The sequence below is a fragment of the Phoenix dactylifera genome, chromosome 14 (genome assembly GCF_009389715.1).
Source record: "Phoenix dactylifera cultivar Barhee BC4 chromosome 14, palm_55x_up_171113_PBpolish2nd_filt_p, whole genome shotgun sequence".
Taxonomy (NCBI): domain Eukaryota; kingdom Viridiplantae; phylum Streptophyta; class Magnoliopsida; order Arecales; family Arecaceae; genus Phoenix; species Phoenix dactylifera.
In genome coordinates, this window is record NC_052405.1 from 7,644,051 (window position 1) to 7,663,638 (window position 19,588).

The window sequence follows — 19,588 nt, forward strand, 5'->3', positions numbered from 1 at the left end:
TTGATTATATATGAATTTACACCTTTTGAAACCATAAACAAGCAAAGAATCGGCAACCTGTTTTGAATTCATTCTTTGTACACCTTCCAGAATGAGCTGGGCTAATGAAGTCCCAGCTGCACTGCTGAGAAATTACTAACATTTCTTGGATGCTTGATATTTGCTGGTCTCCTGGCAGACTTCCATATACCCAAACTTTACAGTAAATTACTATGCTCATGACTTTAAGGAATTACTACTAGCATAATGCCATTACTATTCTTATAGTCCATCGAACATCCGGGGTTATGAACCGACCATAGACCCTGTTTCGGTCTATATTGCTAGAGCTATGTTTACTTCACCCACGCTCAAAAAAAGGGGCGTTCTACAAGATGCAGAGCACCGCGAAACCATGCATACTTTTGTTCCCTTCTTCATACAGGAAACTGATATCTTGGAGATTGAATTAATGATCAAATACATTTCTGTTAAAAGCTGATAATTTTATTGGTCTAGAACAATTTTGTATGGGCTAAAAATCTAATTTGTTACGAGAAAATTGGGCTTTAATTTCAAACATCTCTTCAAATTGGGCTTGGAAGCATAAAAATTACGATGAAATATATGGATGGATTCTAGTAATTTATCCAAGAAAGCAGTAATGCCGGTAACAAACTTCGGAGTCACTTTTCCATGCAAAAAAAATATAGATAAATTATTTTTCTGGCAAATGTTTTTAAAAATATTTATTAAGAAAAATATAGATTTCCCGCTAAGTTTTTACCTCGAAACAACGGCGCTCCAAACTTTTTGGTCAGAAGGAATATATTAACAGTGGATTAGGTTAATCCCGTTAATATGGAGCCCAAGTTCTACCAGATATTCTACTTTGGGCCGGTCCACGTTTGGCTTGGGCCAACGTGTGGGCCTTCGCCGCCTTGCTGGGAAGAGACCTGCCCTCGGATTTTCCTCGCTCCTCCCAACGGACTGCGCTCTAGTTATTGAAACTGGTCAGAATCTCAGTCTCCGCGATAGCAGAGAGATAGCGGATAGACATACTGGGGGCCATGCTGCTTCGCCTTCGTCCCATGACCGCCGCGACCACCACCGTCGTCCGCCCCCATCTTAGCCCTCGCCTTTCTTTCTTCTTCCACTCCTCTCCCTCGATTCTCTCCTCGTCGCCGATCGCCAACTTTCGCCCGCACCGCCGGAGAATCTTCCCGTCGAGATGGAGTCCTCGCCGGAGTCTCACCACCGCCGCCTCTTCCGCCGGACAAGGTATCCGATTTCTCCCCCCCCCCTTTTCTTCATTAGCCTCTTCCATCCCTTACTATTTGCGGCCATTGTTCTAACCTTCAAGAATTTGAGAGCGAAGACATCGGGTTCTTGAACTAGATAGCATCTTGACAACGATAATTCTAGGGTTATGACTAGCATTGCACATATTCCACAGGCCAAGGTTTCATTGAGTTTTTTTTTTTTGGTGCAAAGATCACCCAATTCTTCCACCCTCCTTGGTTTCTTGGAAAATGCCCGAGATTCCAGGCTAATATTCTCGGAGTTGAATCCACCTCAGGCAGAGGTAGAAGCGAGTCCTGCATCTGATGTCCTCTTGCAAGTATTTCACGGGTCAAGAATTGCTTCAAACTTTTGGTAAATAGATTACACAAGTCTTCCATTTTCTTGACTTTCTTATAATTTAAATTTCACAATTCAGGACTTCACCCAAAAAGATTAGCCAGGTATTATTTAGATTCCTTAGTCCTGCGTAAGTACCTAAGATCTCTCAGCGAATAATCGATATAGGACTAAATACACGCTCGCAGGGATCCTTACATACTTCTCCCATTTAAGCCCTGGCATCCTCGCCAGGCTAAGATCCAAATCTATTCAAATCCAATCAGAAACACCATAATCAGCTCTGATACCATTTATGAGTACCTCCACGAATTCTCATATTAAATATCCAAGTTTCGGCTCAGGATTCAAGATTGGAGATACTTTGTGATAACTGAGACTTCTTTTTTTATGGTCTAAAGAATGAAATCTACCAAACTAGACGTTAGATTCTAAGATCTTCTGGAGGATTTGGAAATGGCTCTATAGAAGGGCTACAACTAGAAAAATGAAAAAGAGCTTTAAAAAACAAGTGCCAGTAGGGAGTGCGCATAGGTTCAAGAAGAGAGTGATGGCCAAATGATTAGGAAAGCAATGCAGGCAGTCTATGTACTCTTAGTAATGACTTGTAAAATTTCTTTTGGAGGTCTGTCCATCGAACTTTAGTGGGGTATTGGGTAAGAGAGCTTCAGATATTATTGGATCATTAATTTCAGAGGATGCTGACTTGCTCATATCTACCTCAACCTACATTTTATAAAAATGACGTGAACGTAATCTAGAATCAGAGGATCTAAGGGGATTGAAGGTAAAATAAAGGGCAGAAATATTTTTGCTGGCCTTGATTCTCCTCCCACTTCTCTTCTCTTGGCCATCAGAGCACCAATTCCGTTTAAAACTCTGTCCCTTCAGTTGCTCCTTTAGATCTGCTGTTTTTCTCTAACTTCTTTTTTTTTCCCCTTGGCCTCTAATTGTGAGTCTTCTTTTGATGTTTCTCTTATTCATGATCTTAATGAATCTCAATGGCTTGCCATCATTTACATCAAAAAAAGGGTAGAAATATTTTTGCTGAACCTTGCAAAGTCCATATAGCCCAAATGTCTATCTTAACACAGTTTGCATGGTAGAAGCCCGCACTAGTAGATTTTAGATCACAAAGGGCTTGGACAATAAAGGATATACGAAAATGATTAATACTAAGTTCAGACATTGTCTTAAGAAATTTGTTAATTTTTGTGAAACCATTCATTGATCTGTTTAACCCACCATGGAGATGGGACAGGGTTGAGTCCAAAATAAAGTATAGAAAATCCAATATTGTTACTCCTTCATAAATCTGTTCGTCAGAGTGCTGGTTCATTTATGAGATTCTTGCTATAGCATTTTCTCTGCATAATATTTAGTATTCACAAATTTCTATATCTTTGTTAATGTTTTTCACTCAATCCTTATGAGACTTGCTTCACATGTGAAGCTATTGTTTGTATGCTACCTTAAGACATGCTTCAACTTCATTGCTTAGGTTATTCTTATTCTTGGCATTTGACTGCCTTTAAATGATATGCTTTCTTTGGATTCTTTTGTTTTTCCAGAATTTTCAATAGATTAGTTCTGTAACATGTTGTTTGTCTTATTTTTCTTGACCAGCCAGAGAATTTTGTACTTTTCATTAATAATGCTCTTTTATATGATGTACAGACTGGAAAGATCATGCTGAAACCATTGAAGAACGATATGATGTCATTGTAGTAGGGGGAGGGCATGCAGGGTGTGAAGCTGCACTTGCATCTGCTCGTCTTGGTGCTCGGACTCTTCTTCTTACCCTCAATATAGATCGCATAGCATGGCAGGTTAATTTTTTTAGCTCTAATTTATGATTTTTCCCCAAGTTTTGGGTCAAATTGTTAATTTCTTATGATTCCTAATTTCCTAATACCTCTGATTCCCTCTTCCTTGAGGCCCCAGAGTTTTTTTCTTCTGTTTCTTCCACCGAAAAAAGAACTCCACCAGAGTAAAATGGTATGCTTCCAATTAGGAGTCGTCAGTATTGTCGAGCTCTCATTCTCTTCTTCCGAATCAGGCGGACTTAATCTTTTCTTAGAATTTAAAAGTAAGAGATCCAGTCTAACTGTCTGACTAAGATTATTAGCTGCATTGCCTCACAAATCTATCCAAAACCCACTTTTGTTGTCACGGTGTTTCACCTGGCATAGGTATTTCTTTGTAAATTTACAATCTGAGGCTCAAATGCATTACAAGAATGGTTAGTTGCCCTGGTATCTTCACTAGTTTCAGCTTCTGCAACTACTTTCTATGTGAAGAAAAGTCGGAAAAAAAATCTGTGTCAAGCTTTTGTCTATATTGTTAGGATACTCTTTTCTCATGTTTTTATAAGGTTAGATTATCTTTTGGTTTGCTATTTCTTCATTTTCATTGTAGGCTTTTTAACTACAACTACAAATAGGTGTTCATAATGAAATTGCAATTACACTAATGTGTGGACTGGGGTTTGGGGTTAAAGGTTCTTCTTATGCAACTAAACCTGTAATGTTAGTGTATATCTTATATACACAAAGGCATATAAACATAGAGAATTTTGATTTATTAATAGCAGGGATTTGGAGGCAAAATCAACATATTTTTAAAAGACAACACAAATAGCAGAAAATTGGATTGATGTAATTGCATTATAAAACACTAAATTCTGTCAAACACAGATTCTTAATCAATTGCAGATGAAGCAAAGCAATTGACATTACGATGGAAAAGATAATGATTTAAACTTGGGAAAAAGCATTCAGCTAGTAGGTGTTTCAAATTCCTGCCCAAGAAAACTCTTCCTTAAAACAGCATTCAGAAATTATTGAGACGCCTTAGATGGTTGGGGAATTTGTTATAACTGGGCTTTGATTTGATCATATCCATTTTGAATGCAGGCTTGAATTTATGCAGGAGAATACTGAGTGGTTCCTTTAGCATCTGTAGTTTTACTATGTTCATTCATTGTTGCAATCCTTCATAAAACCTTTATTGTGATAATAGTAGGTTGGGATTTGTTCTAAATTCTAATCAGTTTTAACAGCTGGTCACAAGGTTATCTTCAAGAAATCTTAAATACTAGAGGACTCATGCAAAAGGCTTGCGGTTAAAGCCTCTTACACAAAGCCTATATTTGTGCTTCTTGGTCTTCACATTAAGGGTGACTTTTACAATTTAGAATTTTCCATATATCTTTGGAGTAGCTTTATTTGTTTTTAGTGGGAAGTCTATAAGAGCGTTATCTGTTTGTTTGATATATAATACTGCAGTAAAGATGTCTTGCACATTGGGATAATTTTGTTGATATTTCAGTCATTTTTGGTAGAAAAATGTCTCCTAGGTAGTCCGGGTAATTCTGGCATGGGGAATTATAAGGATTGATGGAGATGAAATTTGCGAGTGCTATGCTGGTATGATGGATACTGCATAACTATAGTGGAGTGGGATAGGGAAATGAACTGTTTCCCAGTCACCACCTTGATCAGTTCTCTGGTTTTATTTGTGGAGTCTATCCATGTGCTTTGAGAGACATTGTGATAGGCTAATTACCTGCTCTGATCCTTCTGCAAGCCGTTATCTGATGTGTTTTCTTTAAGTTACATTAAACTGGCATTTAACTCCCAAAGGCTCTATGTTTGCAACATATATATGCTACCTCAAAATTAGATTTTGATTTTGTTCCTATTGTTTGAGCACTGCTTGATATCCTTAATGTCATGATGAAGAAAGCCTATTATTCTTCTGGAAGATGTAATTAAGGTTTACAATGTGGTGTATGATCTAACAGCTTTTTGATATTTAATTTCCATTTCATGGTACACAGCCTTGCAATCCAGCAGTTGGTGGTCCTGCAAAATCTCAATTGGTGCATGAAGTAGATGCTCTTGGTGGTGAAATAGGGAAGATTGCTGATAGGTAGAGTACCTAGAACTAGTTTACTCTGGCATGTTTCAACCATGCTTTAGATGGTCCTTACTCCAACTATTATCTCTGATTGCCACATCTTTATATCTTTGGTTGGATATATATAGTCAACTTATGCTGGAAATATATGGTTAACAGTGGTTAAATTTCTCAAGTTGTTCAGTTTTAGCGGAGACCTTGTTCATTAAGTTAATTATTGATTGGTTGATCATGCACATGATGATGCTTATTTCTCCATTGCTGTGTATATACATATCCAACAACCACATCTAATTTTCATATATTACTTTGTGAGAGAAATACTCTGTAGATCAAGATCTGCCGTACCGGTGGCAGCCCGGACCGTACCGGTCCGAACCGGTCCCGTACCGGTCCGAACCGGTCCCGTACCGGTCCTTCAACAATAAACTACCGGTACCGGATTCCACGCTGATCCGGTACCGATCTCAGGCCGGACCGGTACGTACCGGCCTGCACCGGCTAGTACGGACAGGTACGGCATACCATGCTGTAGATATTGGCATTGTAAGTGGAATCAAAATACCTGATATACATCATCACCAGTCATCACTACTTTCACCTGCAAACTAGCATCTCCTTGTAATAATTGGTAATCAGGAAATCATCTCTAACTTTGGTGCTGCTAGCTTGTGAATAATTACTGCTTAATCACCCAAACATAAGGGGTGGATGGGAATTTTCTCTCTTTTGGTAAACATAGGGTTGTCAAGATAAAAAAAGATAAAAGTAGGTTTGTATATTAAGAAGATTATAGGCATCTTACAAAATTTGTAATACTATTCATACAAGAATATATAACTCCTATGAATAATCTAAACATTAAAAAGAAGCTCCACTCCATTGTGAATTAATGACACACTTGAATTAGGTTGAGCATGGCAAAATATTTAAGTGCATGAGATATAGCTGCATATAGTATCAAACAGCATAAATGTTTAAGGTACTGGTTTTCATATCTTCATTTTCCGGGTACGTTTATAGAAAAATGTCAATTTGCAGAGTCTTAGGTTTTGATGTGCCAATCACTGTTATGCCAAATATAGATTGTTGATACATTTCTTGTGTTTCCTTTCAGTGAAGCATGGGGTTGGTTTAGCTAAATTTTCTCTTTCCCCACTTTATTCTCCTAGCTTATCTTTTAATACATGCCAAAACAGGACACTAGATTATATCGTTCTTCCCAGCAATGAGCTGTATTTAATACTATAAGTTTTGATCTGAGATTATTGACACATATCTGCAATCAACGATATTGTTTTGAATTTGTCTCAAGCATATAATTCGAAGGAAACTTGTACTCATTTCCAAGTGGACAGCATCATGCTTTCTTCCTTTGTTTGTTTTCTCTGATCATTTTTTATTTGGGATTTACATATGCCTCTTTTTAGCTCACTCCAACAAATATAATGACAGATGCTACTTACAGAAGCGTATTTTGAACCTTTCAAAAGGTCCTGCTGTTCGAGCATTGCGTGCTCAGACTGATAAGAGGGAATATGCTATGGAAATGAAAAAAGTTGTTGAAAGGTTAGCATATTCACCAAAGAGTTGTTTTTTGATGTTGTATGTTACCATATCTATGTTGACCGCATATTTCCTACCTATGTATCAATATTGCGCATTTTGTGTTTGTTGCTTTGAGATAAGTTTAATACCTTTTTAACATTTAAATACAGATGATAAAATTAAGAAACTAAATTTTACGTTCCTTCTTGGAGGTGTCTGTGTACTTGAAAGTAATATAATGTGATTTTATGTCAGAAAATGGTATACAGGACTGAATCACTTTTCTTTGAGTTAATAAGATAATGGGACCAAGTCAAAAGAAGGGGTATACCAGAAAAACTGAGAACCAGAGCAACACTTTAGGACATCAATGTGGTTCCAGGTGAAACTTTTGGTGCTTCTGTTTTGACCTTCTTGAAGGTGCATCTGAGACATTTTGAACAATGCATCATGTTACCTATGGAATTTATCAAAATATTCTTGTACATGCGACTAAGGTACGCCGAACCAGTACCGACGGCGTACCGGTGGCGATCTGTACCGGTTCAGGCCGTACCGAACCGGTTCGGCCGGGTTTCGGCTAAGGCGCCTTTTTTTTTCGGCTGCAGCAAGCACGTGCGCAAAAATGCCACAACACAGCTACAGTGGCATTAAATGCCATTGTAATGATACTGTATTTGCACTGTAGCAACACTGTAGCTGTTATAGTGGCATTAAATACCACTGTAATGATACTGTAGCTGCGTTGTAGTTGTTACAGTGGCATTTAATGCCACATTGGACCGGACTCGTCGGTGTCGGTTCGCACTGAGTCCTAGCCGAATTGGACGGAACCGGTCCGGTTCGCACCGGTACGCCCTCCGTACTGCTTGGTTTCGGCCCCAATGGGGCTGGAACCGTTTTCCACCGCTGTACCAGACCAGTCGGGCTGAATCGGCCGGTACGGGCCGGTTCAGCATACCATGCATGTGACATTTGTCAAATCCAAGTGAATGTTTTTGTAGGATTCGCTTTTATCAATGTGGTTTTGATGTTAACCATCAACTTAGAGCCCTCATTTTCACTTGAAATCATCCAACGCCTACAATAACTGGAATGGGTTGCTTATGGACTGTTTGAGCTTGAACTGCATAACTAAAAGGGAATCTTTCTCTTCCCTTTGTTTGGTAATCTACATTGCCCGGCAGTCCATCTATCAGGGGTTGACATTATATATGGTATTTAAGATAGATGCATGTATTATTATTTTGACACCCTCTGTCCTGCTGGGATTTAAAATCTTGATTCTCTTAGTATGGCCTCATTTATGTTCTGAGTATTTGTTGATGGGTCTGCACATACGTGATGCAATTATATGTACTGTGCCTGATGCTAGTCAATATTATAATGAATTCATGATACAGAAAATTTACACCTCTATGTAGAATGGGGTCACTCTTCAGTTTTAACCAGAAGAATCCACTTCTGAACATCCAACACCAATCCATTGCATCTGAGAATTTTGAGTCTGTAATTAATGTTTGATAGAAGCTCCAAGGGAGCATCACTCAAGATTGGGCAGCTGAAGTAATTGATCTAAGATGACCTCATCTGATGTCAAAGCAAACACAAAAGTCCCGTAGATAGAAAGCAGAGCTGAATGGGTTGGCTGAATTTGAAAAAGAACATGTGCAAAACTTTGTGCATTTTCATGCTGCATTAGAAACAGTTTTTTTATTTGTTTTGGTACAGGTCTTAATTGCACCAGCAAATTCCAAGAGACTAGTATTTGTGTCCATTGGAGTTTGCTTTTTAATTTGTTTATTTTACTCAGTTCCTTTTTATCTAATCTTAGAATCGGTTTAGGTCTTACTATCTTTACCCATTAGTAAGCTCCTTTTATGTCTATGACAATAAACCTTATTTTCTGTCGGTTTCAGATTTTTTAGTTGCCATCCGCATGAAGAATGAATGTTTCTAGTTTTTACTATTTGACCTTGTCCTTATAAGAGCTTAGTTTAGAATTTGAGGTGAGAGAGCTGGTAATTGATTTTTTTGTTTTAATTTGGTTCTATTTTGGAAGATAAAGTGCATAGCCTTTTTTTGTGATTATTTGCCTGCCTCCTCTTCTTCATTTATCCAAATTTCCTTCTTTGCTTTGCTTGCTTTTGTGTCTTTGTCAGGCCTTATACACAAGCCCATGTGTATTAGGAGCATGAAATTCTATTTAATTTGATTTTCCTAAAACTAAATCTTATACATTTTATATTAGTTTAGCTGAATTTGGGATCCTTCCAAATCTTTTCATACATCCTTGTAGCAGCAGTCCCTCTCCATGAAGAGCTATCATCTGTTGCTTGTGGACATTCTGCATCTTATTCAACAGTTGGATACCTTTGGTGCTTTGCACGCCTTAAGGGAGGCTGACAATGTTGCATAGTGTTTTGCAGCCCATTGTTCAGCCCGCAGAGAAGTCGGTGAAGCCTGCAATCTAACACCACCCAATAAACCTGGGTGTTTTACCATTTTTATAAGATATGTTAATGGAGGTTTCTCACTCTTTTCTAAGCTAGCGCCCCCCTCCCACCAAGAAAAAAGAGAAAGGAAAAAAGGAAAAGAAAAATAATTTGATTTCCATAAAATTTAATTGCGAATAGTTGGTTTTAGCTTATTAGATAAATTTGGAAACCTTCCGAATCTTTAAATAAATTTTTTGTAGCAGCCAACCCTTTCTTTCTATACAAGAGCTAGCATGCTTTGCCAAGAAAATTCTGCAACTTCATCCAACAGTTATGCTCCTTTTGGGCTTCCTGCATCTTTAGTGATGCCAATAGTGCTGCAGACTTTGAAGCCTATTGTGAAGTCCTCTGAAAAGTTATCCGACAGAATCTGAGACAGGTCAATATACTCGTGTGTTTTTACAAAGATATACATAGAGGGTTTCCCAACCTTCTAATAGGAGTTACAGATACTTCAAACTATATGCCCTGCTTTTGTTAGATACTTATTGGAGATAGGTACTTGTTGGATACTTCTAGGTTACTTATCTGATACTTAAGTACACTATATTTCAGAATAAAAAAAATGCTCCATATTCTTCCAAGATATACTCAAGGTACTTTTCAATACCTCCAAGAATGAGGGGTGGGTTTTCTCTCTCTTTTTGTTTATGAATGTTAACTTTTTAACGGTGAGTGGTTAATTTTGGAATTTGTAATATTGATGTTATAGTATGGAGTACAGATTGGGGTTTATGGACTCAAATGATGAATTTGTACAAATTGATGCCATTGTGTAAGGCATGGATTCTGTTATTTTGATAGTGCACTATGATTATGGGTGTTTTTCACATAAAATGTAAATATATGTTCAATGTCATATCCTAGCCATACTATGTCCTACTGTTTCAAGATTTCTTGTGTATCCGCATCATGTTGTATCTATCCACATCCATGCTTTTTAGCCCTTTTGTAAACACAAAATAAATAAAAAAGTTTTTGATTTGGATAACAACAACTATTTCATCTATGAACAATGTAAACTGATGAAAGCAAAAAAGTCAACTTCTGTGTCAGCCAATGACAATTGGAAGTTTCACCACAACTTCTACTTGCACACGTCACTGGTCATTACGAAGTACCTATTGCAATATTCTAACAAATGTAGGAATCCTATTACTTATGATATTAGGGTTGGTCATCTAAAAGAAAATTATTTTGTACTTTAATGTTTTGGTTAGATTGAAACAGAGCCTTGTTAACTTATCGGTAAAATGTTTTAATATATTTTGAATTTTTGTTTAATGTACTTTCCATGCTTGTTTGATGAAGAAAGAAAATGCAAACATGTTTATGTAACAAGCTGTTACAGCAATATGTTAATTTAATGTTTTAATTTTTGAATGATATTCATCTTGTATTCAATTTCTTTATATTTCAGAGTATTGATCTCTCCCTTATACTGGATGTTACAATAAATATGCAATAATTTCATCCAAAACATTCTTTATTTGACTCTCTGGGGAAATGAACGTACAAGTGCATCCTTATATGGTTTCTATGTGGCTGCCTAACTTATGCCACTGTTTCAGCACCTCAAATCTTTTCATCAGAGAGGCTATGGTCACCGAGATCTTGGTAGGCAAGAATGATAATGTGGAAGGTGTTCAGACATTTTTTGGCATGAACTTCTATGCTCCATCCATTGTGCTGACAACGGGCACATTTATGAGCGGTAAGATTTGGGTGGGTAGAACATCAATGCCCGCAGGACGGGCTGGGGAGTCAGCTTCTCAGGGACTTACTGAAAGCTTGCAGCATCTGGGTTTTGAAACTGACCGCTTGAAGACTGGAACTCCTGCACGAGTTGACTACCGCAGTGTTGACTTCTCTGGTTTGGAACCCCAGCATGGTGATGAAGAGGTATATATAAAGTAATAGGCTCAAACACGAATATAGACATTGGATTTATTTGCTACTGATTAACATATGCGAAGAATCATTGGGATCAGAGTACTATATTTAAATCTTTTGGATGGTAATGCCTTTTTTGTCTTACTGACAGTAGCTGTTCTTCTTACAAGTTTTTCTTTATGAAGAGACACTTTAAAGTTCTTATAATTTCTTCAGGTCATTCTAAATCTACATGCAGTGTGTACTGCACAGCTGCTGTTAGTGTATATGTTCCACCAGAAAACTGTATATGATGGACGGCTGCGATGTTACGTTTGTAACTGCTGTCTATGTTGAGAATGATTCTAGTTTCTTATTTTGGCAACTATTTGCTGTCACTAAATCTGGTTGCTTATTTTGCCATGCTTGCCTATGTCTTTCTGGATTACTGGATATAACTCTTGGATTTTTATTTGTATTTCTTATATTTCCTAGCATTTGAGTGATCGTCAATCTTCATAAAGCTATACTTTCCCCTCATTTAATTTTAGATTTTATGTATAATTTGAATAGAACAAATATCTGGATATAACTGATATATGAAATCTTGTATTGTGAACTGCTGGATAATGTGTAATAGTTCTGTGCCTCTAGTCCCTTACTACTTGTAGGGCTTTGTTGATCTATGTTACCATTATTTGTATTATAATCATGTGCAGAACTGCTAGATCAAGGATTTGGAAAGGATTGCAACACTAGAGCTAGCCCTTAACTGGGTCAATTGGTAAATGAGGATCATAAATGTGGCCCTAAATAATTAGAATTAGGCTTGATGGTTTTGATTATAGTAGATCCTGTATCTCCATTTTTGGGTGAAGTCAAGTTAATGAAATTGTATTTGGCTCTTATTTTTTTATTTTTCCTTTTTTAAATAGAAAGGGCCTATAGGCAATGGGTGACATAATAGGCTGTATCCCTCCTACAGATACCCCTAGCCCCCCAAATCTTGATGAAGGTGGGATTTGATCCCAGGCCATTTGGTGCAATGACCAAAGATGTTATCAATGTGGTAAGCTGGCACCTTTGGCTATTAGTAATTTGAAACTGTGTAAAAAACTCCAAAGAACAATAAATCTTTGCTGGATCCATTGCAATAGAACCAGTTAGTATCAATGTAAACCACCAATGCATAGAAGTAAATTTGTGCATTTTTTTGAGATCAACTTATACTTCAATCATTTTTAGAAGAAGAGAAATGCTTGTTCTTTGCATTATTAACATGTCTACTGACCTATCAGAAAAGGAGATTTCTTTTGAGCATCTTTTATCTCTAAAACTTCTTGTGATGTCAATTTATCTATCTACCAAACCAAGCATCAGGTGGCATGGGTTGCATGTTGATCAATAATATGTTAAAATTCATCGGCTTATAAAACTATAGTAGTTTGGTTGCATCTGCATGTCTCATTGGATATTTTGAACAGGTCAGTTGGTTTAGCTTTGATCCTGAATACCATATAGAAAGAGAACAAATGTGCTGCTACCTGACCCGTACAACAAAAGATACCCACCAGCTTATTAGAGACAACTTGCATGAAACACCAACTTATGGTGGATGGGTAGAAGCAAAGGGGCCGAGGTACTGCCCGTCGATTGAAGATAAGGTACTCTTACAATTCTAATTCTTGTACCTCTTAACATGCAGATTCCTCAAGTCAGTAGTTATCATTCAGGCAAATGTATAGGTGATGAAACTTGTTTTTTTTATTGAGTGATACCACTTAAATACACTCCTTATATTTCCATCATGATATTATATCATCATCATCATCATCATGTTCATCATTCTTCTTCTTCTTATTATTAATTTCCAGTACATACGCATATACATATGCACATATACATATACATACATATACACATAGTACTGGTTGCTAACCGTAGGGGATTCTCCAATTGACAACTTTTAAGCTTTACTTTGATCCTTATGTATAAAAAGGACCTTGTGAAAGTTTCACAAATTAACAAACTCTGTTTACTGATAGGTGTGAAAATCAGTAATATGAATAGAAAAAGAATAGACTCTTATCAAGTGTTTTTCAGTCAACACTTAAAATAATTGTTTTGCTTCAGTTTGTCTAAATGCTACTGATCAGTTGGCCCAAAAGTGAAATTCATCCTATGGACGGAGCAGTATTGATCATCAAATCATGTGTCGTTTTTTCACTCTTTTGCTAGAATAGGAGTTCAGAGATTAGTTCTTCAAGCTTCAAGGATTATTTAACAAAGACTTGTGTTCTTTTCAGATAGTGAGATTTCAAGATAAAGATTCCCATCAAATTTTTCTTGAGCCCGAGGGCCGAAATGTTCCTGAGCTTTATGTGCAGGTTTTTCCTTTCTCACTTTCTCTTGTTGTTTCTACTATATTTTTGGCGATTTTTAGTGGTGTAGATTCACTATTTTTTTCAGAATTAGTCTTTTATTGTGACCTATCCTGCTGCTGGCAAGGACATATGTTGCACAACATTTTAGCTGCTCACAATAAATCATGGAATTTTGTTGGGAATATTATCATGTATTCATTGCTAAAATAACTCATGTTTGTAAAATTATCTAATGCATTATATGTTGCATATGTTTATTTAATTCAGTCTAGCTTTCCTATACTAAGTTCAGTGTTCTCTCTCTTGGAATAAAATGGTGTTACTGTTTTAAAATGATTTTAACTCTAGAATGTCTGTGTATTAATAGGGATTTTCAACTGGTTTGCCTGAGAGGCTGCAATTAGCTCTCTTACGAACATTACCTGGACTTGAAAATTGTTTGATGCTGAGACCTGCCTATGCTGTGGAATATGACTACTTGCCTGCTCACCAGTGCTCCAGATCTCTTATGACAAAGAAGTTTGAAGGGCTGTTCTTTTCTGGTCAGATTAATGGAACAACAGGCTATGAAGAAGCTGCTGCTCAGGTTATACATCTTCTTTTTCAGATGTACATATGATGATTTTCATAATCATTGAGTGGACTTGAGTATTTCAGTGCCTCAATCATGTGAATTTGTTAGAGTGTAGTCTGTGACTTTTATCTACATGCTGGCAAATGTGCCTGTCTTACTCGTAGTTTTTTGTGGTCTTTCCATTTTTATGCACAGGGTCTTATTTCAGGAATTAATGCTGCCAGGCATTCGTATGGGAAATCTGTTATTATTCTTGAGAGAGAAAGCTGTTTTATAGGTACTCTAATAGATGATCTTGTTACTAAAGACCTACGGGAGCCTTACCGCATGTTAACAAGGTATCAATAGTGTTACACTTTTATTTCTTTCCATGTTCTGGCAGAACCTATAAGGATTTATTAAATTGGAGATGAGAATTGTAGTTGGAGAAGCTGTTGGTGACATACATATATTACGTTGCAGGGTAGCTTCTTAAGAGCTTGCATATTTGTGTTAGATGGTGCAGGATTAAGATGCTTCAGGATTGGTTGTATTTCTATATACAATGCATCAACAAAAAAGGATGATAGTGCCTTTTACTTTAAATCTTTCCATTTGATTATAAATTGCTAGGACCTTTCAACATAGCTGTTTATTTTGAACCTAAAAAGCTATATTTGGATGCGTGATGAAATGAAGTGCGAGTTTACAGCAGGCAAAAGTGTTGCTGGCTTGCTTGTTTTCTTCATTAAATAACAAAGTTTGAAGGAATAATTTGTTTTGTGCATATTAACCCATGTGATTTTTTCTCTCTGCTTCTGCCGGAATTCCCATGTATTAATTTCTCTCTCATGAACTATTTTTTGTTAGTCGCTCAGAATACCGAATACTTCTTCGTGCTGATAATGCGGATAGCCGGTTAACACCTTTGGGACGGGAGATTGGTTTAATAGATGACAGGCGTTGGAATTTATACCAATCTAAGCAAGCTCATATTTTGGAGGAAAAAGAACGTCTAAAGGCTGTGCGGGTTTCTGGTTAGCATTCAAGTTAGCTGTTGTTTTTCCAAATTTTGCATATAGCCATCTACCAAATCTTGCCTACGTAAATTTGAGTATTTTTATAGTGTCAGTCACTGCTTTTGGATATTATTTTGAGTACATATAGAGGGTCATCCACTGCCTTTGGACATCATCTGCTTCCTCTGCTATAATTTTTGATTTTTAAATAGGTTTTATGTATTTGTAACAGGTGGTGATTTTGCTGCTGAGGTTTCTCGTTTATCTGGACAACCGGTCAAAGACTCTTCTAGTCTGGAGAGCCTCTTAAAGAAACCACATATACAATATAAAGTTCTTGACAAGCATGGTTATGGAAACAAGCTTTTGTCCAGGATTGAGAAAGAGTGTGTGGAGATTGATATAAAATACGAGGGCTTTATTGCACGTCAGCGGAGCCAACTTCAACAGGTCATTTGGTTGATGGCTGTTAGAAATTTAGTAGTTTTTTGGGTCAATGGAATTTGTCAAGTTGGATCTTGTAAATATGCTGCTTTGCTTCTACCAAGGGTGCATATTTTATGTCAGTTGTGTTGGCCTTTATTGCATTCTTGCAGTCTATATTGCAGCTATTGATGAAAGAAGCTCTGCTATTGCGAACACATACTAGCAAATGCGCATTTAAGTCAAAACTTAGACTATATTGTTTATGCATATTAGCTATTCATTCCATATCTTGATGCCTTTAAGTAATCATATGTATGTTGTAGTGTTTACCTATTTGTTGTTGTTTTCATTTGTTTGTTCAAATTTTTGTTTGCACTTACTTGAATTGTCCAGGTGTATGTGCTCTGGACTTCTAGTGGCAATCAACACACATCTTTAGGGTCCGCTTGATATTGCTTTTGTTTTCTTTTTAATTTCAAAAACCTAAGAGAAAAAAAGACTAGACTGAAGAACATGTATGATGAACCCCTTTTTTTTCTGAAATTCTTTGTAAAATCTTTAGAGCTTTTGGCGACAAGGATTTATTGCTTTCAAAAAATAGCGGAAGTGAAGGCAAGGAATAGCATAATTTTTGTGCAAATGCTATCTTCAGCGTCAAATGTCAATATGGTATTTCACTAATTTGTAGAGAAACAAACAAAAATGATGCCAAATAGGACCTTAGTATGCAGAGCAATAAGCAGGTCTTCCGGGTTCCTAGTTTATTTTTAGCAACTACAGGCAATGTCCCATAACAACCTGTTCTGGTATTCGCCAAGTGTTGACATGGTAGGGCACAACATTTAGTAGTTTAATACTTATAGATTATTCCCTTGTGCTTGTTCATATTAATTGAAATGCAAAGGAGACAAAGACTAATTTGCCACATGCTTTTTTGCATGTATTTCCTATTTTGTGTAATTTATATGCTGCACTAATATGGTCATCATACAAGTTGCTGTGCCTTTTTGATTTGTTTTATTTCAGTAAAACGGGCAATACCTATAATTAGAAAGACAACCGTTACTAGCAAATGTTATCGTATATATTTTGGGGAAAATATGCCAATAAAGTAATGCAGTGTGGTCCCTAAGACTGGCTGAAAAGTTTTTAACTTTTCTATGTTTTTCTCGTTTTCCTAGATTCTTAATCAGCAACATAGAAGGCTCCCTGAAGACTTGGATTACCATTCAATGAGAACTTTATCTTTAGAAGCACGTGAGAAACTTTCCAAGGTATGTACCGTCTATAATACTTGTGAATATGATGCTTCTAGAAATGACCAAGTCAAAGGAAATCATGAATAATGTTTGATTCCATTTGGAGGCAAATTATTTAGATCCATATCCATTATAAACTTTGATATTCCATTTATGAGGTTTTTTTTGGCTAATCACAGGGACATTGATATTATAGAGGCTAATTAGATTGAAAATATCTTCATCTTTAATTATTAACTATAATTAATAAATATTGTTAAAGCATAAAAGCATCAAGTTATTTTTCTGTAATGCTATCACTTGTTCGGCATTGAAAAAGGGTTATAGCATATTGGTGCCCATGTTTGATAGGGATGAGCACAATACACACTGCACTTCATTGTATTCAATGTTTGCGTACCACCCTGAACTGCATGGTTCGGAGCGTACCGTATCGTACCGTGTTGGAATTAGTATGAAAACATCAATTGGTATAAGCTCCATACCGACTTGTACTATTTGGAACCAATCTGAACTGCCTGGTACCAGAACCGGGGTGCATATCATACTGTATTGACCCATACCAACCTGTATCGCCCAATTTCGGACAGTACTATGATAAAAAGTGTAAAAAGGAGTCTCAATACAAGATGCATACTGTCATACCAACAGTACCATACCAAATTAATAACGGATTAGTATGATACCTGGTATTGAGATTGCGGACCTTGACTATATTGATACTTTATGTGCACCATTTCAGAAAGATACATGACACTGTCAAGCAACACACCAAAGCATGTCGGAAACTCGTAACACATGAGAAAAGCCTAAATTTTGGTATCAAATATACTTTGGGTAGCATTCTAGTGGGAGGTAGACATGTTAAACAAGAATTTTATCTCAAGTGAAATTAAACATTTGTATTATTGCTAATGCACACAAACTTGATAACCTTTTTAAAGTAATATAACCTTAAAGCAAAACAATATATGATGGGAGAACTTCTAAGTGAAGATGCTAAAAATTTGAAGACAAAACTTGCTGAGTTTATCATTTATCATTTTTAACTAAACTTAGTTTATAAATATGTATATATATAACAATACTTTTTAAGAAAAAATTAACAATTGAAGATGACACATCCATGTTTGTTTATATACATCAGTCATCTTTAACTAATTTGGTGAAATTGTCAGTAGTAGTAGTCTCTGTATGCCATCTTCATTTGTAAACCTATATGACGTAACAAAAGGAAACAAATAAGTGTAATTCATTGCAAAGACTTGATGTTTTCGTTCTAGAATTACCACATAACAAGCTGGTATTTCTTTCTTTCAATGAAAAAACAAGCTAGCATTTCATTCATCTAGAAAGGTTTGTATCTTATGCTATATTTCCTGAAACTGGAGTTACCAAATAGCGTAAATGCTATCCAAATACTTGGAACAAGTTGCTCCTCAACTCTGATAGGCCTCACTTTTTGCAGGTCAGGCCACAAACAATAGGTCAAGCAAGCAGGGTCGGTGGTGTGAATCCTGCTGACATCACAGCTCTCCTTATTTATCTAGAAGCCAGTTGCAGGAAGTCCACTGAAAAGAAAAGGCAGGAGTTGCTGAGATCCATTCCAACTGAAGCCGATGGAACTGGCTCTTCTTTAGCTACAGCTGCACAGGCCTAAATAGATGCATACATTAATTTCCTTCATATTCTATCCCCTCTTATACAGGTATGCCGCCTCAGAAGAAATATTTGAGGGTGATGACAGATTATATTTCTTGAACAAGTTTGATACTCTGGGATATCTTTTATTACTGGCAGGTGATCAAATACATTTCAGTGTGATCTCCAGTCTCCTACAATTGATGAAACTTATTCAGATTAATAGTTCTCCAGTCACATTTTAATTATATTTCCTAGCTGGCAAGACCTGGTATAATAGCCTGAATTTATTGAGTTATTAGTGACAGGAAATGCTTGCTTGGTCACCTTGTTTCTGTTTTTGAAAGTCACGTGTACTTAACTAATGTACAGAAAAGACAGTTAATCTGTATTTTTCCCACTCATTTATTGAGTTAATTAGTGACAGCAAATGCTAACTTGGTCACCTTGTTTCTGTTTTTGAAAGTCACATGTACTTGACTAATGTACAGAAAAGACAGTTAATCTGTATTTTTCCCACTCATTCTTTCCAAATGTATTTTCCCCTTCAGTGTGCACAAAGCTACAAAACCATTTAGAAAGCTCCTGTAGTTAAGTTGCTTGTTCAACATTTGTTGTCGTCGTCGTTGTTGTGCATAAAGCTACCAAACCATTTAAAAGGCTCTTGTAGTTGCTTGTTCATTATTTTATTACATGAAGCTACAAACGCATTTGAACGGCTCTTGTTCCACATTTTATTTATTCTTAGTGCACGAAGCTACGAAACCATTTAAAAAGCTCCTATAGTTAAGTTACCTGTTCAACATTTTATTTCTTTTTATTATTGCTGCTGCCGCCACCGCTACCG

General features: G+C 36.6%; 1 protein-coding gene across 1 annotated transcript; it reads left to right on the plus strand.

The window, feature by feature from the left end:
- The first annotated feature begins 980 nt into the window (after positions 1-980).
- On the plus strand, positions 981-19,342 carry LOC103701353 (tRNA uridine 5-carboxymethylaminomethyl modification enzyme MnmG). The gene is made up of 14 exons (XM_008783386.4): positions 981-1,260; positions 3,298-3,449; positions 5,462-5,553; positions 6,997-7,110; positions 11,159-11,489; positions 12,944-13,123; positions 13,766-13,846; positions 14,211-14,429; positions 14,613-14,755; positions 15,267-15,433; positions 15,648-15,865; positions 17,023-17,115; positions 18,569-18,808; positions 18,901-19,342. The coding sequence occupies exons 1-13, from the start codon at positions 1,050-1,052 to the stop codon at positions 18,758-18,760; spliced, it is 2,193 nt and encodes a 730-aa protein (XP_008781608.2). The 5' UTR covers positions 981-1,049; the 3' UTR covers positions 18,761-18,808; positions 18,901-19,342.
- The last annotated feature ends 246 nt before the right edge of the window (positions 19,343-19,588 follow it).